The sequence below is a fragment of the Thermobia domestica genome, chromosome 5, assembly GCF_964235325.1.
Source record: "Thermobia domestica chromosome 5, izTheDome1.hap1.1, whole genome shotgun sequence".
In the NCBI taxonomy this organism is placed as follows: Eukaryota; Metazoa; Arthropoda; class Insecta; order Zygentoma; family Lepismatidae; genus Thermobia; species Thermobia domestica.
Genome location: NC_137458.1, coordinates 21,664,818 through 21,689,527, shown reverse-complemented (window position 1 = coordinate 21,689,527; position 24,710 = coordinate 21,664,818). Strand labels below are relative to the sequence as shown.

Here is a 24,710-nt window from a genome sequence, read left to right as displayed (position 1 = left end):
TGACGAAGACACTGTTCCATTAAAAAAAAAAAAACAGCATCATCTGACATTATAAGTTGAAATAAAAAATATGGGATTTTCATTTAATTTGTCTATCAACCAGTTACAAAATAAAATTCTGGCACCGAAACAATCATCATGTAATTTATTTACAATCTTCATACGGTACGCCTTAATCTCAAGCACACGCAATATCCTACTCAGCGAACTTCTTTTAACGTTGGATGCAACACTCCGGCGACGGATTGATTTTCTTGGTGAACTAAGCACAGAACGAACCACTTTGCGTTTAGTATCCTCGGTAGAGATCCTTACAAGTGGTTCTGCCTTTCGTTGTCGCTGAGAAAGATGTTTCTTTCTAAAACAGTTATTCCGAAACTGTTTGCAAAGATGAAGAATTTGGGTATTGCTTATTTTCACACCCCACCGTGCAAACGCCTTTCTCCGCGTTTTTTTTAACCTACCTACTAAGAACTGTATGCAAATCGGCACGTTGTTCCTTTGTTAGAATATCCACTGTGACTTACACAATCACACACACACATACACACACACACACACACACACTTCCAAACACGTAGGCCTATGAGTATAGGGAAAATAAGAAATACAACAGCTTTTGTTTTCTTACACACTCACAAGACACACAATATTCCCAAACACTCAAGATACACAAACTCATTTAATTTTAAGCTCAACTCCACACTCCACTGCCTCACTGTCTCTGTCCAACCAGGTTATCATTCTAGCAACACCAAACCACCCTTGTGAACGAAACAGACTGATTATTTGATGTGAGTTCAAAACATATACAGGTCGTGTTTATGCTTCAGTCATGAAAGGGTATAAATAAACGATAAGAGTGCGTCTCTTCCTACATATGGGGAAGCAATTTATTTCCAGTGGAATTATTTTTATTTTCTCAATTTCCTGGGTAAGCATCAAGGAAATATTAAGGCTGCCATATTTATTTTTCATGAGAATAGGGACATCTTTGTTCTCCCCTCAAACTTCACAACACAATGCATTGCTTGGAAACAGATAGTGTCTGATGAAGCCAAAATGTTAGTTGGCGAAACTGTAACACGTATGTAGTTTTTTATGTGAATATATTGTTTTGCTCAGCAAATAGTTTGTTTTTGTTTAAGTATATACAAAGTAAAGCTTCTACTTATGGAAAATATTACCAAATAATATGTTTTTTAGAATCTAGACGAAAGAAAATCCTGCACTCACTATGCCCTAGAATGTCCTGCAAACAATAGTGCGCATTCTGTAATGACTTCCTAAAATTAAGTATTCTTGTTATTTAAAAGAAAAGATTTCCGAGAGCCCAAATAAATATTCTTAATTTTATATACCATACCAACTAAATTAGTTCTCAAACATTACCGTCTCATACTTGCCAATATACGAACTATAAACTTCTTATTTCGTGACCTTTGACCTTTTATTACACTGTTGACCATTAATTATGCATGTATTCCATGGGCGCCTTTTTGCATGTATTCTATGGCAGGTCAAATCACTTTTCAAACGACACACTTTCATATTTGCTAACACAAACAATCATGTTTAAACTGCGTGACCTTTGACCTTTTATGACATTGTTAACCTTTTTCTAAGACCATGGACTCCTCTTGGAAGGACCTTTCTTTATCCATGTGTTCTATGCGAGCTCCAATTATTCTTTCTAACGCCACAGTTTCATACTTGTTAACATATCAAACATGACATTTTAACTGCGTGACCTTTGACCTTTTATGACATTGTTGAGCTTTTTGCTATGCCCATACACACCAATTGGAAAGACCTTTATGCATATTTTCTATGGCAGCTATGGCTCCCTTATTTCCAACATCACAGTTTCATACTTGCTGATATGTCAAACATGAAATTTTAACTGCGTGACCTTTGACCTTTAAGGACGTTCTTGATCTTTTTCCTGTGCCCATACACATCCGTTGGAAGGACATTTCTGTATGTATTCTATGGCACGTCAAATTGTAATGCACCGCTATTGTATAGCTGAGCGACGCATTACAAAATGTTCTTGAGAATGTTTTAAGGGATACTGGTCTGTACCAGGTGATTTAAAATTTACCAAATCTAAAAAAAATATATATATATTTTTTCGAATCGTTATTGGATAAACAAACTAATATAAATTTTATAGTAAAGAAGACATTTTGTGAGTGAGTTAAAATGGATAATTGTAGAATGTATCGTTAAAATATATGTGCCTCGGATCAAACATCAAAGCTATACCAACTGCAATTCATATATAATGTTGTAAGTACAAATTAAAATCTACCGAATAGTAAAATGATTAGTTGTTATAACGCAGAATTTAGGGGTCATTCATTAACTGGATGATGATACATATATGTATATATTGATGAGATGATCTTAGTGTCTTCTTACTAAATCAGCCCTCAAAAGAAAATAATGTGATAAATATGATAATAATATGAAAATGAATATTGAAAATAAATATAATGATATGTGATGAATGGATGTTATTTATATTGTGTAAAGCTAGAAAGTGGCTGTTATAAGAATTGAGTTGATCCTTAACTAAACTATATATATATTGAACACGTTGCTTTGTTAAATAATACATCATCCAATAAATATTACAAGGAATTATAGGCTGCTAGTTGACTTTCTGATATAGTATTCTTTACTGTGGGAGTCTCAATCAACACCAGAACCTAAAATATGACAAACTATAAATTGTAATAACCCTTCTACATCGTGGTGAAAGTGGGATACAACAAAATGGCGACCGTGACAGGACTTTTGGGTGTAGATGAAGAGTACGACGGCAGTAAAGAAAACATCTAGTGATGAAAAGTAATGCAGTTGGAAGCGGTAGATGTGATCCGAGGTATTCGTCATGAAAATAATGAAGACTGAAACTAACGTTAAGAGCTATAAAACCTTTTCAGAATTCTTGGAAGGTAGGAGGAGTGAATTTAATCGAACCATCGTTGATTTTGAGCAATACTTAAGAAATAAAATTGACCAAAAGTTCTCATTGCTAACTCTGCAGCTCGACAATAAGTTCTTGGAAATTCGGCATGAGATAATTGGAGATAGAAAAGAACAAAACAAGATCATTGACAGAGAAAAAGAAGTTGGAAAGGACGAAGAAGACATTGCGAAGGAACTCGGAAAGGACGAAGAAGACAGTGCGAAAGAAGTCGGAAAGGACGAAGAAGACAGTGCCAAGGAAGAACATATAATGGATAAGATAGACGCTGAAGAACCAAGTGTTGAAAGTAATACAGCTAACGTAGAAGAAGAAGATGACGAAGTGGAACTTATTGCTGAGGAAGAAAACAACAATTGTATAAAATTGGAACAAGGATTATCTCAAGGATTTTCAACTATGACAAAATATACAGATAGGAAGAAAATCAGAAATTGGAAGTGCTGGAAGAAGAAAAAGAAAACTCGAAATTATGTATGGAACCTTAGGAAAAAGAAGAAGAGAAGAAGGAAAGCTAAATCGGATGGAAGATGGAACAAGAAAATGGGAAACGAAAGAAATGGGAGAAACCTACATAGAAAGAAAGAAAGGAAGAAACTTAACTGCCAGGAAAAGCTAATCGATGGACCAAAGTGGAAAAGAAAAAGAATGACAAGTGGAAGAAGTAGAAATAGAAAGAAAGAAAGGAGGAAACAGAAGGACAACAATAGAAAGAAAGAAAGGAAGAAACGGAAGTGCAAGGAAAAGAAGATAAGCTACAGACGAAGGAGGAACAAAAGATATATGAAAAGACAATTGGAGCAATGGAAACCTCACAAACTAAGAAAAATAAGAAAAAGATGCGTGATTCCAAGGAAGAGGCAAAAGAAAAAATTTGATATGAGAGGACGATGTCGGTGTAAGGACAACCGAGGAAACTGCCATCGTAAGAAAAAAAATATATTGGTGTTAGGATGGATAGTACGTGTTTGTTGTTTAATACTGAGCTCAATTGGCAAAGTTTAAATGTTGTTAATGTTTCTTTTCAAGTTAAGTATTTTATGTTAATTACATTTATCTAAATGTTTCAAGAAACTTGATTACAAGTTTCTAGTGTTACAAGTTATAGTGTTACAAGTTTTATGAAATTGCTCAGTATGAAAAAAATATATATATACATATATATTTTTTTATCAGACAAGGGGGAGTCTGTAATGCGCCGCTATTGTATAGCTGAGCGACGCATTACAAAATGTTCTTGAGAATGTTTTAAGGGATACTGGTCTGTACCAGGTGATTTAAAATTTACCAAATCTAAAAAAATATATATATATTTTTTTCGAATCGTTATTGGATAAACAAACTAATATAAATTTTATAGTAAAGAAGACATTTTGTGAGTGAGTTAAAATGGATAATTGTAGAATGTATCGTTAAAATATGTGCGCCTCGGATCAAACATCAAAGCTATACCAACTGCAATTCATATATAATGTTGTAAGTACAAATTAAAATCTACCGAATAGTAAAATGATTAGTTGTTATAACGCAGAATTTAGGGGTCATTCATTAACTGGATGATGATACATATATGTATATATTGATGAGATGATCTTAGTGTCTTCTTACTAAATCAGCCCTCAAAAGAAAATAATGTGATAAATATGATAATAATATGAAAATGAATATTGAAAATAAATATAATGATATGTGATGAATGGATGTTATTTATATTGTGTAAAGCTAGAAAGTGGCTGTTATAAGAATTGAGTTGATCCTTAACTAAACTATATATATATTGAACACGTTGCTTTGTTAAATAATACATCATCCAATAAATATTACAAGGAATTATAGGCTGCTAGTTGACTTTCTGATATAGTATTCTTTACTGTGGGAGTCTCAATCAACACCAGAACCTAAAATATGACAAACTATAAATTGTAATAACCCTTCTACATCTGGTGAAAGTGGGATACAACAAAATCATTTTTCAAACGTCGCCGTTCCATATTTTCTAACACATCAAACATGAAATTTTAACTGCGTGACCTTTGATCTTTTATGACATTGTTGACCTTTTTCCTATGCCCATATACACCAATTCGAAGGACCTTTTATGCATGTGTTCCATGGTAGCTCAAATCATTTTTCAAACGTCACAGTTTCATAGTTACTAACACATCAAACATGAAATTTTAACTGCGTGACCTTTGACCTCTTATGATGATCTTTTCCCTATGCCCATACACACTCGTTGGAAGGATCATTATGCATGTGTTCTATGGCACTTCAAAGCATTATTTCCAATGTCACAGTTTCTTATTTGTTAACACATCAAATATGACATTTTAACTACATGACCTTTGACCTCTGATGATATTGCTGACCTCTTCGTTTTGCTAAAAAGGATGTTCAGTAGATCCTTTGTGCATATGTCTTTTTAACATTATCTTCAACTGAATTAGTTGTGTACAATAAGCTGTTGAAAAGGGAGCTTTTTCTTCAAGGGTCACAGATGACCTGTTAGAGGTCACCGAGTCACGATTGCCCAAATTTCTCGTTATCACATTGTTTCGGATCAGAATTTATGTCGATATACCAATTTTTGCTACCGGAGATGGATATTCAAAAAAATGGCATGTGAGACTACTATTTAACATTGAAATCCCATAAGGAAAAATCGCATTTTGACCTTTGACCCTGAAACTCCGCAAACAATCATACCCGCGATCTCATTTTGATATCAAACAAATCTTCTGACCTTCCTGTAAATTGCCTGCAAATTTCACAGTTCTAGCTTTTACCAGTTCTGAGTAGTATGAAATTAAAGTTTACACACGAATTATGGGACAGTCTGTATATATATATATATATATATATATATATATATATATATATATATATATATATATATATATATATATATATTACTATTTAATACTTCATGTTACTGCAAAACTACGAAAATGAATACAAAAGAAAACTAGAAAGTTAAGAATCACTTGTTTTGGCGAGAGAGAGAAAATAGATAGAGCTAGCTCGAATTACCTATTTACTTATATAATATGTATGTTCATGTTTCGCAAGTAATTTTCAATCAATATAAAATTTCAACGTAATGAACGCACGATTGGTTTACTCGAATCAATATCACATGCACCGCTAAGAGCTCAGGAATAAGCTTAATCTATTACGGCAGTGGATATACGTATGCGTATGTAATGCATTACAACTTTAGGAACTTGTATAAGAAACAGAATGTACTTAAATTTAGACGCGAACTATGCGAAACATCTGACTTGGAATCTAACTTGTTTCGTGATGCAACCCGAGGCCACATATAGCAAAGATGAGTGCCATAGCTCCCACCACAAAGTTCAGGAATTTCGTGTTATAAGGTGTCAATTAAACACGTAGATGTGAAACGGTAATAAAGCATTTGATCAATTTTAAACAAAATATATTGTATTAATAATTTACCCTATTTGTTCAGATAATGAACGTTATATTATGTTTTTAAAATGACAGACAAAACAGAATGTATTGGATAATAAATGAGAAATTGTAAAATTTCAATTTCGGTACGATTAAATACATTCATGCTGCTATGTGTTGCGTTATCCGTTAGAATGTATTGAACAATTCTTATTCTAAGGAAGGAAATAAACTACTGCATAGTACTGAAGTTAATTTAGTAGAATTTAATTGTATAGGCAGTACTGAGGCCATATGAGAAAGTCTTTTTCTGAAAGTGAAATATGGGTTACTATTAGGGTTTTATCCCAGATATGATATACCCACTGATGATTGGAACTGGAACACACGCATGGAAGGCATCAGCGCTAGCAAATTAGCTCTGAAGACGTACACCATACTTTAAGGCCAAAAATAAGAACCAGAAATGACAGACTTTACAATAATAATGCTTTTACAATTTTAATTTCATCTTTTTATTTCGAGACTTTCGAGACGAGACCGAGACGAGACCGAGATTTGGCCCTCGAGACCGAGACCGAGATCGAGACAAGCATTTGTTGAGCGAGACGAGACCGAGACCGAGACGGCGATTTTTGACTCGAGACGAGACCGAGACCGAGACAGCTATTTTAAAACCGAGACGAGACCGAGACTGTACAAAGTCTCGTCTCGTCTCGTCTCGATACCATTCCTAGTGACTGCCATTTTGTTTTTCACACAATTGGACAACGAACCATGTTCTGAACACAATTGTTAGCTTTATCTGCTAGATGTTACCAATACAGCAACAAATATGGTCTTTCAATTTCGAAATCTTGTGCGTATAATTATTGTAGAAAGAATCCTCAAGATAACCTCACAAGAAGAAATGTGCAGACGATAAATCTGGAGATCGCGATAGCCATAAGCCCTTTGACATTACTTGTCCTGGAAAACACTCTTCCAAATGTGGAGCTTATTATCAAAACGTCCCTTGTCCATCCAACAAACATTTTGGCAAATCGAAAAAAAAAAAAAAAACTAATAATTATTTTAAAAGGTTATTAAATATTGTAAGATTTGGTGTAGAAATTCTTTATTGCCATATTTTATAAACAAATTCCATTATTCAAGACACAAGTAATGAATAATAAAGGTATTTAATTTGGACAAGAGACATTTTGAAACTAAAAAATGGACAAAGGACGTTTTGAAAGCAAATCTATCGGACAAGAGAGAATTTGATACAAAATAATGAAAATTCGGAATTATTTTCTTCTTCTTGATTACCACTCATACCTATGAAAATGAACTACGATACTCCACAGACGTCTGACAAATAAGTCTTGTAAGTGCTTTCAAACTTCAAGCACCAATTTTACTAAGAAATAAGTGGAACAATATGGTTGATAAGACCTCAACAATGTAATCACCATAAAATATAAAGTTATCGCACAAATCTTTTGTCAATTATCTCGGTTGAGCCAAAGGTACCAACCAACTAGTTTTTGGACTTAAATATCCCTTAAATATTCTAGAAACCAATAATTAATGCACTTTTGTGTCAAATAATTGCTGAGAAAAATCCATAGACAAGAGACAGTTTGAAATAAAACAGCAAGAATCGTGTTCAAGTGGAAATGGACATAGGACGTTTTGCTTCGAAACATTATTGCTTTAAGGCGTCCGCCATTTTACAGTGGACAAGAGACGTTTTGACCAGAAATAAAAGTGCAAAGATGTAAATAATTATTCGATGATTCCGTGCATATTGATATCACGATTTTCAAAAAAAAAAAAAAAAAAAAAAAAAAAGACAGGAGACGTTTTAATAATAAGCTCCACAAGTAACGTACTGTGTTCGTAGTTCTGTGGGCTGTGGCATTGTTCCCTTGAAACCATGTAAGTTTCGAGCTTTTAGTTCAGACCTTTATGCACATAAGATTTCATGTAAAACAGTTATTATTGACATATATTTCTTAACTCAATTAACTACAGTAAACACGAGTATATTAAATATTGTAATGGGTTAAGTTTTGGCATATATTTCGAAACAGTGAGCTTCTTTCAAAAATTCAAGAAGGGGTAATTGCCTCTCTTGCCCCCACTGTGGGCACCCATACCCCCTTCTCCAATATTACAAAGCTGTCTATGGAACCCCTACCAAGTTCGATTTTCAGTTAATAAAACTCCAAACTGATACCGAATAGTACTTGACCTATCATTTTCGTTTGCCAAGTTGCGTACCGTAAAACCTTCCTCAACGGACAGCCCTCAATAGTGTACGCCTCCAAAATATGGATATAAGAGTGTTTCGGCAGAAATATATGTATTATTATGGGAGAAGACCCTTCTTTTATGGATACTCTGTGATACGGACGCGAACATTCTTTTACCCCTCAGCGTTTTAGAAACTTCTTCATAGCAGACAAGGGTTATTGTCAACTCATACATACAGTATACGAGAGCACTAGGGATGGCCACAAAATTCCGGTTCCGGCAGAACTGGTTCGAGGAACCGGTTTTCGGAGATCCCGTTTTCAGAACCGGTTTCGAGATCGGTTCTAGGCATGGGTCCGAAAACCCGGTTTCGAAACCGGATCTTGGGAACCAGTTCCAGAACCAGATCTTCTAGAATCGGATCCGTTCAGAGCCGAAAACCGGTTCCACCAGGAAACGGTTCTGGTCATCCTTAGATAGCACCGAAAATATTTTTTGGAGTTTGAAAATAAATCTTGAACTGATCCAGGCAGTGACAAGCAAATTTCACTGTGTTCTCAGGATTACACTGCATATAACTATTGCAAACTTCCCTTCCCTCACAAAAAATCAGAAACTGTCATGATTGGTTAGTACTGTTTATATTATCAGTATTTAATAATAATAATAATAATAATAATAATAATAATAATAATAATAATAATAATAATAATAATAATAATAATAATAATAATAATAATAATAATAATAATTATGTTGGGTTATTTTTGGGGTTACTATTACTTTTAATACAGTTAGCGAATTAAGGGATTTTTATAAAGATATACCTTGTGCTTAAGATTAAAATTATCAGACAAGTATTATATTTTGTAGTACATACCCATATAAACACATCCTCCATCGATACTTCTGTTTATTTACGGAGGCGGGATTTCTTTCTCATTCCTCCAGCCATTCGAACGCTGACGTGAGTATAGTTCTTCGATATTAGCTTAAATTTGCATTTATAATCAATATATTTACTGTATACTGAATATAATTACCACATGTGCTGTGGGTAGTCTACATTTGTGTATCCTTTCTCTAACGGAAACTTCTCACATACAGACAAATAATCATTTATCTGTGTCCGCTACTGAGATGTTTTACTACACTATACTACGAGTTGTGTTACTGTAAAAATGGTTTTATTCTTTATTGGGAATTCGTAAATTATTTTAAGAATTTTATGTTCGAATTATGGACAATTTGTGCCTTTTTAAGCAAAATATAGATTTCAGGATACTCACCCACAAGTAAATAGAATCCAGACAACAAGGACCCGATCCAAGCAGTGTTCGATTTGCTTGCACCGAACGCGTCTGTGATATCCCCAAGAAACACACCAAAAGAGAAGATGATTCCGTCAACAACTAGGTTGCAACAAAAAGAGGCGGCAACAATGACCCATCCCCATCCGCCGTCAGGGGGCACCACAAGACCAGGCTCCTCTTCATACTCTTCAAGGTATTCCCCAGGAACATCACCCCCTCCTCCTCCACCCCCACCTTCCGGTCCTTCTTCCTGTGGAGCATCCCCGATGTAAAATCCCGGTTTCTCGTCTTTGTCCCCGTCTTCGCTTTCCTCTGGGAGATTGGAAGCGCTTAACTTCTGTTGCATTCTACGTTATCTGAAAAGAGAACAAACGTTCATTAAAGACAACTGTAAACTTAGCATCTCAATATTTGTATTTTAGGACAAGAAAAATTCAATCTCACCTCATTTTTACTCATATCTATCCTTATACTAAATACAAATAGAAATCAAATGCATGTGCCAGAAGTGCTGAGAATAAAAAGTTCACGTGAAAGGAAAATCAAAGAGCTCTGAGAGTGTACCCCCCCCCCCCCCGGATGAGACCAAAATAATACATTTATAATATAATATTAAATAGAATAGTACCAGCAGGGCCCTCCCACCTGGAACATTTTTTTTTCTGAAAGAACGACTGACTGAACAAGAACGGATTAGATGTTTCCATTATATATATATATATATATATAAATAATTGGAGCAAAATAGCGAGGTTGTGCTCCAAAAGTACTGGATTTGAGCTATTTGTGGCCCAAACATAAAAACGAGTTATTTTGCTACTACACACTTTTACCAATATATATATATATAGTGGCGGATCCAGGATATGATCAAGGGGGGGGCTCAACAATAGTTTGCAGCTTGCAGGATTGAAGTAAAGCAGGATTGAAGTCCATTTTATCCAGTGCACACCTGAGCGTCAAGGGGAGCTCCTATAGCCTCCCTTGGATCCGCGCCTATATCTATGTCTCTCTCTCTCTCTGTATATATACAGTATATACAGTATTAGTAAAAGTGTGTAGTAGCAAAATAACACATTAATTTTTTTTAACCACAAATTCGCTACTTTTGGAGCACAACCTCGCTATTTTTAATCTTCAGATCTGGCAATACTGGTCGCCTGTATCACAGTGGGAGAATGCGTAGCTAATAAAGGAGAGTAGATTTATTTCATTTTTAGCGGCCTCCGCCTTTATTCCAAAAAGAGAACTGCTACAAGAATAATACTATCAATTCATTGGATTCTAGCTGATTTGTCCTCGACCCATTTAATGGAGATAAGGAAAGAGTGGTTCCCTCTTCCAGAGAGATACCTGGCACAAGGCTGAAAAAGATAGTAATCGAAAACCCTCTTCACTTAGAACGAAATGTACTATTTAGCTACCAAAAAAAGAAAAAGAAAATATCCAACGATTGTGTTATGGGCGTTCTATTGTATAGGCTAAAGAAGAAGGTGATGATGAGAATGAAATTGTAGAATTAAAAAGTTGAGAGAGAACCCCCGGGAAAACCTACGCATGTGGTATTGGTCAAAGTAAACTTGACACAAGCTGGGATCGAACCAGAGACCCCAATCACAAGAGGTGAACGATTAACCACAGAGCTACTGCAACCTCTAGCACCAGAGACCACTGATGTACATAAAAATTTATTTATATTAAAACCATAATTTTTTGTTGCATATAATTATCAAAAATTCAGTATTTGATAAAAGTATTTTTTTAAAAATAAAACTTCTCCAAAAACAGGAAACGAAAAATTAGCTTTTTCGAAAAATGAGAAAGGAACATATTTTTGAAAAAAGAAAACGTCGATGTTTTGGAAAAACAATGAAAAATCGATTTTCTTCGGAAAATGAAGAATGAAATTGTTTTGAAAACCAGGCCCACAACTAGAGGGGGGCCTGCCTCCTAAACTTTTCGTGGCTTCCAGGCCTCAATACAAATTTCTATTATTAATTCAAAAAACACAATTTAGATATTTGTAAGATAATTTTTGGCGACTTGACCCCCCCTAACATATTCATGCACCCCCAAACCTCTGTGGCTGGTTGCGGGCGTGTTGAAAACTAACACGGGAGGGTCCCACAAGTTGTCGCTAAAATCTGATTGCCACATAGCACGTCTGATAGAGCATCAGGAGAAATGAACATGAACAAAATTTAAGATGCTATGAACCAGAAGGATAGGAGCTAGGGGGCTTCAAAATTTGAATTGCCAAAAATCTATATCATGGAATTATGTACGCATAAAGTAAATATCTTGAAAACCGTTAAAGCATCCAAAACAAAAGATGCACAATATAATGAGAACAAAATCCCCTATCGAAAACCACAACCAGTATTGCCATAGATGAAGCAGTGTTGCCAACTCAGCATAAAAATATTTTCTTATAAATAGCATTATATACAAGTGTGCACAGATTTAAAATGCACTATTATCACTAAACATAACAGTGAAGTGTAGTGGCACAATGTTGCACACTGTTGGAGCTACATGTACTGAAAATGTACAATGGAGAAGTTTGATATGTGGGAGCAAAGGGTAATAAATGAGTGCATTAGAAAAAAAGTGAAGATTTTGCAGTCTGTAGCCCCGATGAATAAGCAGGCAACTCGCGAGGAAAGAAATGAATGATACATGCGAGGAAAGAAACGCGTGTTTTCTAATTCTTTAAACTGGTTCTTCATGTTATCTTATCAATATTTGAAAGAGTACTTTCTTGGTTTGTGTCTTTCGTGTTAAGTGACATATTCTTTTACTTCCTCTCCTACATACCATATCCTTATGTTTGAATACTGTAATATTACCATATTCACATTGGAAATATAATTATTTTGTTACTGCCTCATTTCGTTTCTAGTCGGCCATGATAGCCGTATGGTCTACAAGGCTAGACAACCGACATATTATGCATTGCGGATTCCAATCCCGCCTCGGACATGTTTTTGTTGTACTTTTCACCTTACATTTCATTGTTATGTTTCCCTTTCATAGTGATTCGGATCCCACTTTGCACTCCTATATAGCTTCGGAGCTGGCACAGGACGTAAATATTTCATTACTCAATTTCGTTTTTCAAATGCATCAAAATTTTGTGACACTGCTCGAACAAAATATTTTTATGCTGAATTGGCAACACTGCTTCATCTATGGCAACACTTTTATAGTTTTCTATAGAGCATTTTGTTCTTATATTGTGTAACTTTTGTTTTGATTGGTTTAACGGTTTTCAAGATATTTACTTTAAACGTACATAATTCTATGATATAATTCTTTGGATATTCAAATTTTGAAGCCCCCTAGCTCTTATCCTTCTGGTCCATAGCACCTTAAATTTTGCTCATGTTCATTTCTCCTGATGCTCTATCAGATGTGTTATATGGCAATCAGAATTTAGCGACAACTTGTGGGACCCTTCCGTGTGAGATTTTTTTTTTTTCGAAAATCAAATAAAACGTAATACAAAGTTGTTATTATTTATCGTTTCCATTAATTATTCTCTTTGAAGAAGACGGGAACATCTCTTGTTAAATATTTAAGCCTAAATGACATTTTCTTGGTCATTTTCGAAAATCTGAACAATTTGAAAATCAGAACTAGCTGTGGTCCCAATTAGTTCGGATTTTCGACTTCCTATTGTAATTGGTTTTCCTCGATTATCTCGAAAACTACGCATGAGTTTTTAAACTCACTCATATCATTTTGTTCAGCTGAATAAGGTCGATCGATTGGTATATGCTTCATCTTTGGACAATTTTCCTCCGTCAAACGCTAATATTGTAGAATTATTCCGTTTTATTGTGTTGTCAGTGGCGGATTTAGCCCGGAACCCCCGGGGGGAGCTCGGCCCACCAATTTTTGTTTAACAAAAATAATTGAAGCCATTATTTATGTATTTTTGAAAGTGTATAGCAACTTATGATACCTATTATAGTCTGGATTCTGGCCGCCCCCCGATTTTACCTTCTGGATCCGTCACTGTCTGTTGTATTACCTGTGGAGGATGGCTGAGGATCTGCAGATGCGGATAGATGTTTCAGACGCACTATGAATGAGGATATGATATAGCATATCCGCGCAGACCTTAATCAATAAGATATCATAAACTTCATGTGTTTTATTAACGTCTTTTTCTTTTCTATGTCAATTCGCTTGAACGTATTATTCGCTTTTAAGTACTCTACTCGTAACAGACTGGTTGATATATCCCAGGGATGTAATAGGTCATGGAGTCACGGGGTCTATTCGATGATTTGGGTCCCAACTTTAGTCCGGATTTGCTTCTCAGACCCGGTCAGAGCCGGTGAGCCAGGGGGACTCAGTGACTCGGACAGACCCCATGACCAAGAAGCATTTGACATATCAGCTCTACTGGATTATTGCAGGATTTAATAATGAATTTACGATTTCTACTACTTGAGTTCCAATATGTCCCAATGTGACATTTCTTAACGAAGGTATCATATCTTCACTATTTAAAATATAATTGCATATTTGTTAGTCCTTCCATACTGAAAATAATGCAATTATTTTCAACACAGATCGTACAAAAAGATTTAACAAAACACTGTTTGGGCTCAGTATTACCTCCTGCATCTATACAACAAGTTTTATGGGATCGGTTGATTGCGTTTTGACGATCCGTCATAAGAAAAAAACTTTCACTTACATTTCTGTGTTTCTCACACGTTTATTCTTTGATATACCTTTCAGTGCAATGTTTTTATACTACACATACGCACACAACAACAAAGAAAGAGAGATTTGGTGAGAAGAGGGAAATAAAATGTCCCTTTCACATTATCTGGCGATTTGCCGGATCCGTTTCCAGCGAATTGCCGGACGAGGTAGAAAGACATTGCAAGCAATGAATCTCTTCACATATGTGCGGCGGTCGCCGGACATTTATTCGGCGAGCAAAAACAGCCGGATCTTCCTGCTAGAATCCGGCGCGGCAAATCGCCGTGTATAGCCAAGCGGGACATTACAAGCAATGAAGGTCTTCACATATACGCGGCAAACTACCGGATGGGTGTTGGCGGAGGAAGCAAGTGTTGCCAGGAAAGAGTAGAAAGTGGCTGCTATAATATGGGAGCGTGTGGTTTTGTGTGTGTGTGAAGTGTGTTCGTGTATGTGGTTATGTTCTAGCCCAGTACATCTGGAGTAATTAACCAAACCTGTACATACAATATATGGGGAAAGATGATATGTAAAATTAATTGAAAACGACCAATACTACCGAAGTGTCGAAATCAATATAAATTATTATTTTTCTATGTAATAGAAGGTTGGGAGATGTCCGGGTAGCACTATAAATTTGTGGTGACCCAAAATTGAAATATACGCTATCAAATATTTCAGCAAGACAGTCTTTTGCTATATATTTATGTACTATTTTGCTACGCAAAGCAAGAAGAGATAATTCATGATGTGATATTTGATAAATATACCGTACTTTATATATTTTATAATTATCTGGCTGTAATTTCTTGAATAGTTCTCTGAATTCAGGGACTAGAGCAGCAGTGCTTTAAAGAGACCAAGTCAATAGTAGGAACGCTTAAAACAAAAGAATAAACCCGAAATAGTATAATAATAATAATAATAATAATAATAATAATAATAATAATAATAATAATAATAATAATAATAATAATAATAATAATCTAATATAAATAAAATAAAGAGTTTATGTGTCTGTCTGTCTGTCTTTGTGCGGCCTGGGGACCATACGAGTGGACCGAAAGTTACCAAAATTTGGTCACGGGTACCTTGGTCCAGGCTCCAGATCAAGCCGATGCGCTTTTTCAAATTTCGAGCCAGTAGGTCTCAGGGTTTACCAGGACATGTAAAAGTAGTAGAAAATGACCGATATTAGTGTCAAATCCACAGTTTTCGCGGTCGCTGAGATCAATGGTAACACTACCATTAGCGATGACTTCAGCCACCATTTGTATGCGGGCCGGGGGTCACCAGAGGGGAGGGAGGAATTTCGAGAAATGTAAAAATAATCGAAAATGACCGATATTAATGTCAAATCCATAGCTTTCGGGGTCACTGAGCTCAATGGTGAAACTCAAATAGCGTTTACTTTCACATTTAGTCCACATCAGCTAAGGAACTTGGGCCAGGAGATCACCGAGACATGTAAAAAATAATCCACAATAACCGATATTAGAGTGAAATTCAGTTTTCGCGATCTCTTAGATAAATGGTGATACTTTCATTAGCGATGATTTTCAAATTCAGCCACCATTGTGGGGGGTGCGGTGGCTCAGTGGTAGAGCGTTCACCTCCGGTGCTTGGGGTCCCTTGTTCGATCCCAGCTCACGCCGTGTGGACTTTGTGGTGGACAAACACCGTGCTCGTGGGTTTTCTCGGGGTTCTCCCGTTTCCTCCCACTTTCTTCATTCCACCATTTCACTCATCTCTCATCATCACCGTCTCCTTTAGCCTAACCGGCATAAACGTGGGACGTAAAATTTAAAGATTTCATTTCATTTTCAGCCACCATTGTATGCGGGCTGGGAGTCACCGGGGTGGAGAATTGCGAGACATGTAAAAATAATCGAAAATGACCGATATTAGTGTCAAATCAATAGTTTTCGCTGTCGCTGAGATGAATGGTGATACACCCAAGGCGTTGACTTCCAAATACAGCCCCCGTCGACTGGGAGCCAGAGACGTTGTTTTTTTTTTTTTCAAAATTGGAACCAGAGGATCACAGAGGTGTTTACTTTCTATGTAAAAGTAGTAGAAAATGACAGATGTTAGTGTCACATTCATAGTTTTTGCGGTATCGGCTGAAGACCAGAGTTGATTTTTTCACAATTCGAACCAGGGAGGGGTCTCAGGGGGCGTTTACCGGGACATGTAAAAGTAGTAGAAAATGACCAATATTTGTGTCGAATTCATATTTATCGAGGTCGCTCAGATGTATATTGATACTCCCGATAGTGTTTGCGTTCAAATTCAGCCCCCATCGGCCTTCCCAATGAAAACACGTACGTTGTTGGATATATATTCACACAAAATGTATCTAATTTTAGAAATGTTTCTTAGTTCTCTCATTGTTCAGTTTGTTGACATTGATATTTTATCTGACCCGTGCGAAGAACGGGCATAACAGTTAGTAATAATAATAATAATAATGCCTACAGATCAGTCTTGGGGTCAGTGGCTGAATGTTGGCTTGAGATTCTCGGATAGACCTCAACGGTTGACTATCCCGAGAGGAGTTTAGCCTGGTTTTCTCAGTCACAACAGTTGAATACCGGAACGGTATTTTAAATATCCAGAACCGGGCCGCAATTTTGCCCAAGTTTATCAATTGTGGAAACAGTATAGAAAAATATCTTCCAAAATACCGCTTCTCTAATAAAAAGTGCACATCTTTTCTGTATGTGGCATGTTCTCTTATTTCGGTAACAAACAGGCCCGTATCCACGGGGGGCTAGGGGGCCGGTCCCACTAAACTTTGGCTGGCCCCCTAAAAGTTTCACGGTAGGCTTGCAAATGAAATATAATATGGTGATTAAGTATACTATGATTGGGTGGGGCCCCTCCTAACTTCTACCGGGCCCCCTCTAAATTTTTGGGCTGGCTACGCGCCTGGTAACAAAGCGAATAAAATGCACTGCAACTACGTTAACAAAACTAATGAATTACAATAGTTGAGGTTGACAACTTGAATCAACAGAGATTTTTTCCTCCTTTTCTACTCCGAAAATTGCATAACAACCATGCTCATATATATACTTGGGTACAAGTGAATAATGTTTAAAAAAAAAAAAAAAACTGAAATAGGCTGTAGCCCATACGAAAGTAAGTAAAGAATTTTCCTTCGTCTTCCCTTAATTGTGGAAACAGTATAGAAAAATCTCCTTCAAGATAACGCTTCTCTAAAAAAGGGTAGACTCATATGTGTCTTCACAAGGCGAGCAGAAAACACATTTTGTGTCTGTCCATTACAACCACCACAACACGACAAGAGTCACAGAGTTTTGTTTCTTCAGTTGCACAGCAACCCTGCTCGCATATTTTTCATCCACGGCAAAACGCCGGATAATATGAAAGGGGCCGAAACCGGATCCGGCAAACAGCCGGAAACGGATCAGGCAAATCGCCGGATAATGTGAAACAGGCCAAAGGGATAAACGTGTTGTTTAGAAATGCATTAGCAACCTCGTTTCATGTCTGGTGCAATGTATCGGTGTTTTCGCTTCACTTACGAACAATATTTTTAAAAATAAGACTTTGAAACAGGAAACGATGAAACTACCAAAGACAATGGAAGACTATAAAATAAGTAAAAGCTAAAAATTAGTTCATTAGTTGTAAATAAACACGACTTTACAACATGGTCAGTAGCCATCACATTACATTAGTCTCTTCACACACATTCATTTGAAAACAGGTTTTTAGTAGCTAGTTTAGGAAACGTACATAATGGCACGTGAGACTTAAATGTGTTAAAAGCCAGGATAGGTAATCTCTATTCCCGTACGACACATGGGAAATCTTATGCAAGTTTATTTTGTTACTACACATCAACAGAGCATGAAGATAAAATTCTCCTATTGATTAGATATGCCACAAAGCAATAGCACACGAAGGGTTGCATGCAAGCTTGGATAATTTTAGAAAATTCATTGCTTAACGATATTAGTGATGTGTGCTGAAACTGTTTTGGGTGTTTTTTAACGGCAAAACTTTATTTTATACTCATTTCCCATGACAGTGACTTCAATGCATTAATTAGTTTTGTCATAAATACCGAAACACAAACAAATGACGTATTTCTAATTTTGTTTCGAATCATATTAACCGAGATTCTAACAACGATATACTTTCTTGACAGGACGTAAAAATATCGGGCTGAAAGACAATGCATACGAAATGAAATGAATAATGATAACTTGAAAACCGTCATTACTATAATTATTTTATCACTCACTGGCAAAGCACTTGCAGCAAAAGGGGAAATTTCCATGTACCATGGTCCTCAGCTAACTTCGTTGTTTCGACGTAATAATTTTCTGTTTTAATACCGTATCAAATGGCGTATTAAAAGCACAAGGAAATCAAGATCAAATACCAAAATTGTGGGAAAAAGTGACAAAATTTATGTACGCCTAAACACATGGAAAAGTTGACGAAATCTCGTACTGTATGCCTAAGTACATGGAAAAGTTGACAGAGTTTCGTACGTCTAAGTACATGGAAAAGTTGATAAAGATTCGTACGGTACACTTAAGTACATGGAAATGTTGACAAAATTTCGTACGGTACGCTTAAGTACATGGAAAAGTTGACAAAGTTTCGTACCGTACGCTTGAGTATTATACATGGAAAAGTTACATTGTAAGAGTTATTTACAATATCTGGACATACATCTTTCAAGCTCTGACAGGAGCTTCAGACAGAGATTTTACATATGAAGTACGAAAGCCATTTCCTAAATAATGCACACTAATTTTTTGAGACTTACACGTTTATTGTTTGGAAAGAATCTGTTTATGATCTTCAATATAATCTCCCTTCGTGGCAATGAAGGAATCCCAACTCACGGATAGCTTCTGTATACCATCAATGACGCCATCTTTGGAAAGGTGTCGAATGGTTCGAGTAACGGCAGTAGAAAGCTCTTCCAAACATGGAAATCGATATACACATGTACTTTGTTTCAACTCCGGATTCATGTCCGGTGGTAGTTTTGTGGATTCATGTCCGGACTTTAGGGAGCATGAGGTAACATTTCTCAACCATATTTCCGAAGCTTCTGATGCACGGTATTAATGATGTGGCAGTGAGTATTGTTGAAAATCAATGGACCCGCTCTGAGGTCGGGTTTTGTACATTTTTCTGCGCAGTTTCAGCAGGAATACACAATAATACGCTGCTGTGACACTTCTTTCACATGGAACTCTGTCCGTTATGAATGAAATGAGAGACACGTTACTTCGAGACATCTGCCGGCTCCATTTCCAACACTTGTCACAGTCACACTGTGTTCACTAGAGAGCCTCAAGACCTCAGCTTCAACTGACGAAATTTCTACCTCGATTTCATCATTCACTTCGCAGTGTTGCCATAGTGTGCATTATTTATGAAATGACCCTCGTATATGAAAAATGACTAGAAGTGTACTTGATTCCCTTGTGCACTGAATGCTCCAAAATACAGAAGTAAGAGGAGACAATGTAGCACACGTGATAGCTGGGTAGTATTATTAGTGAGCACATGAAGTGCGAACGCAAATAAAAGCAAGTAGGCTATAAGAACAGCGAAAGACGCAATTTATTAAGAAGAAATGTCTGTTTTGTGGATTTTCGAATAGAGATAATAGAAAGAGTCATATTCGTGCACAGTATCATGCTCTATGGGGGCAGAAACTTGACCAATACGCAAAAGTGACGAAAAAAATTGGAGGCTTTCGAAATATGAGCATAGAGAAGAATGAAGCGAATTAGCTGGATTGAATGGGAAACGAATCAGGAAATAGTACAGGAGAAAAGAATAACTTTAAATGAGTTGAGAAGGAAAAGAAAAACTGGTTAGGAAATGAGCTGAGAAGGAATTGTATAATTAGGGTAGTTCTAGAAGATATAAGTGGAATGAAAAATAGGGATAAAGCGAAATAAGTTTCAGTTGATTGATGGTATTAAAGAGAAAATTCGTGCATAAAAATGAAGAGCTGTTGAAGACCGTGGAGCACAGAAACTTCTCAGTTTTTGGCAAGTGATCTGTCAATAGTGACAGAAGATCTATCACATTATCATCAACCATAGTCTCTTTTTATTGCAGTCGTAACTTCTATCACGTTCCTTGTGATAATTTGCCTTCTTAAGAGTCCTCATCCCGGCGAAATTAAAATACCGCTAATTTCACAGTAATTATGTGACATCTTCAAATAGACAAAAGATCATTGAAATGTGGAACAAGAGCGCCCTAGACAATATTATTTTGTGTGAGGTACAGTTATCACAAGGCACCTAGTGGCTTTCTATTTTTAGCCGTTAAGAAACGCGAAAATAAATGTCGATTTTCAAAATTGCTCGAAATCAAAAGCAGATAAGTGAATCGTGATAACGGTATCTCATGTAAAATGATATTGTGTAGGGCGGTCTTGTTCCACATTTCGATTATCTTTTATCTATTTGAAGATATCACATAATTACTGTAAAATTAGCGTTATTTTAATTTCGCCGGTATGAGGCCTCTTAAGCAATGTCCAAACTTGTGTTTGCTTCTTCTTTTTTTAATTCCATCTAATCTTGTTCTTTCTCTTCCTCTTCTACTATTCGTTTCATTTCCTTATTCATTTATTCTGTTCAAATTATTCTACTTATTACGCATTTGACTATTTATATTATTCCTTCGAAAGAATTCGATAAGTATTCGTCGATTATTTAAATATATGCAGCTATTTTTATTTTTAACAACCCTTGTCCAAACAGTGAAGGGGAAGACAATGAAAATTCAGTAATAATAATAATAATAATAATAATAATAATAATAATAATAATAATAATAATAATAATAATAATAATAATAATAATAATAATAATAATAATAGTAATAATAATGAAATATGCAATAAAGCTACTTAAGTAAATTAAGTTTTAGTTTAAGTGCAATAAAGCAATTTAAGTTTTAATTAACGAAGGGAAATTTTCATGTAAACGTCTTGCTGGCGAGCTGATTTTGAGGAGAAAGTGAAGTTATTTCGAAATGACGTTAGGTCAAACGCTAATCGTCCGAGACACAAAAAAGCAAGCAGAGTTTTATCGAGAGTGGTAGAGAAAATTTATACGAGGATATTTCAAAAAGTTTACGGCCTGACAGTGAAATATCGTACCATTGATAATATGCCGTTCATAGCATATAGTGCTATCTATGAAAGAAATAATGTAACAGCTTCAACTGTCTAGCTGCGTCATTTGAATCGGTCGCTTGAATCGGAGTAGTCCTTTGAATTGGAATAGTCACTTAAATTGGAGTAGTCATTTGAATCGGAGTAGTCATTTGAATTGGAATAATCCTTTAAATCAGAGTAGTCATTTGAATATGAGTAGTCATTTGAATCGGAGTAGTCATTTGAATTGGAGTAGTCATTTGAATCATAGTAGTCACTTGAATCGGAGTAGTCATTTGAATTGGAGTAGTCAATTGAAGTAGTCATTAAATTGGAGTATTCATTTGAATTGAAGTAGCCATTTGAATTGGAATAGTCATTTGAATTAGAGTAGTCATTTGAATCGGAGAAGTCATTTGAATTGGAGTAGTCATTTGAATCGGTCGCAGTGAGTTGAACTCACATACTGCATGACAATGGTCCAGTCCACAAACAATGTTCTCCATCAAAGGGGGGAGGGGAGGGATGTTTCCTTATTTTAATTTGTACTTCAGTTTGCGGAAGAAGGACAGTCCGTTAACCTACCAGAAGCTTGTATTTCTTCAGCATTATATTCATTAAACATGTAATTCTACTTAAATTGGGTCTTGTTTTTACGTCCTTTTTTCCAGTTTTAGGTCCTTTTCTAAAAGATATTTTAGGTGTTTTTATAGGTCTTTTTTGGTAATCTTTAGGTCTTCAACTTCCGAGCCCTAGTCATCACTCACTCTACAGCCCAGATTTAGCACCAAGCGATCTTGAAACTGAAGAAAATATTTTAAGGAAGAAATTTTTGGGACGACAATGAACTGAAAGAAGCCGACATACCTCATTTTGCACAAAAAAATTTTGATTATTTTTTTCACAGAGACATATATATTAATCAAACTATATGAGAAGTGTATCGAAATCAAGGAAGATTATATTCAAAAGTAACACCGTTGTTTTCTGTCACTTCTCAAAACTTTGCCAGGCCGGAAATTTTCGGAAATGCCCTCGTATGTAAGATAGATAGGCATTGTATCCTACACTATTCAAAGGACAATGACGTTTTAAATGCGTCAGAGTACAATGTACATGTATCATGTAAGAATGTGCATGTAAGAAGTTGCTTTATCGATTTGGCCTTATTCTAAAGCGTCTTTCGAAAGTTATTTCGTGAACTAAAGGTTAAATACTTCTAGTAATACCAGTGATAGAATTGGACCTGTATGATCTGGTATGCCATACCGGTAGCAAACGAAAATGGCAAAAATCCTACCAGTTGTAACAATGTTAAAATAAGATCTCGCATATTAAAGCTTACCTAAGACAGGTATATGCATACTAGCACACAGGGGGTCATTTATTTCCCATTCGATCACTGAGTACAGCTAAGAAATAAAAATCGAAGTCAGCAAAGACATTAACAAGTAGCAGTGTGATGTGTACACAACCTGAAGGAGTTTGGTTTATATAGTGTGATATTATCTTGATTAATATTGAAATCGGAAGTGGAATCAGAGTTCAACTACTTCCGATTTTAGAAGGGAGATTATAGTGGAGATGGAATATATTCTTGGAATGCTTAATTGATTGCACGAAACCGTTTTTCGCTATCTATTACAGTTTCACCTTTCTCGCTATCTATTACCGTTTTTACTCTATCGAGATCAACCTTAAAACCGGAAGTGGTTGACTTCTGAAACTCTGCTTCTCGTTATCTGTTATCATTTTTTGCTGTATATGGAGAAATATTGAAACCGGAAGTTGTAATGGCTTTCGAGCGCTTCCGGTTTTAGTAGAGAGTTAAGGATGGAGATGAAATCTACTCTTGGAACACTTAATCGAATGCAGAAAACTGCTTCTCGCTATGTGTTACCGTTTAAGCTCTTAGGAATTAGGACTAGGAATTAGATTTTTGGAGCTTACGGCATCTATGGCCATGTTAGCCCACCACACTAACCAGGGAATTGGAGAGGAAGAAAGACATGAGAACGGAAGGGAGCAGCCTCAACTATTATGCTAGGTACCATCTCGTCATGTGACTAGTGTGAATGAGGAAAGACCAGAAAAAACCCTCACTCAGAAAAGAATGAAATGAAATGAAATCTTTGAGTTTTACGTTCCACAATTATGCCGGTTAGGCTAATGTATAGTGATGATGAGTGACGAATGAAAATGGTGGAATGAAGAAAGTGGGAGGAAACAGGAGAACCCCGAGGAAACCCACGCACACGGTGTTCGTAACCCTCACTCAGGATTGCTGGCCCGAAAAAAAAAAAGCTGTTACACTTTTCCGACAGTGCCCCCATGGGGAATCGAACACATTTCATTCATTTCTCATCGTCACAGTCTCCTTTAGCCTAACCGGCAAAACTGTGGGACGTAAAACCCCAAAGATTTCATTTCATTTTTCTAACACGCGACCTTCTCGCACCAAAGGCGACAGTGTTAGCTACCACGCTACGGGAGTCACCCATTTATGCTCTATAGTGATCAACGTTAAAACCGGAAATGGTTGATTTCTACCAGTTCCGGTTTGATGTATCATCTCTACCAGCGAATACGATTTTTTTGGTATTTTCTTGACCCTCCACTTCCTCGTCTAGTGATGGCGATCTATCAAGAACCCCGTCAGATTCTTTTGTTTTCGCAACGGACGGACACATGGGCAAGCGAGATAAATATATAAAGTAAAACATTCCTCATTTTGAGATTTTAAACTAAAGTATATACTAAACAGGTCACCTCCAAATATCAAAGACAATATAGAAGAGTGAAATCCTAGTTTCAACTTTCAGATCCGCGAATAGTAGAAATGAAA

At 36.1% G+C, this 24,710-nt stretch overlaps 1 protein-coding gene across 1 annotated transcript in view; it reads right to left on the bottom strand.

Annotated features, from left to right (window-relative positions):
• The window catches only part of LOC145685786 (monocarboxylate transporter 14), a 135,196-nt gene that overhangs the window by 67,633 nt on the left and 42,853 nt on the right, over window positions 1-24,710 (bottom strand). Inside the window, exon 2 of the mRNA XM_081758314.1 lies at window positions 9,943-10,322. Coding sequence (XP_081614440.1) covers window positions 9,943-10,312 — 370 coding nt within the window. The 5' untranslated portion in view covers window positions 10,313-10,322. The remainder of the gene's footprint in view (window positions 1-9,942; window positions 10,323-24,710) is intronic.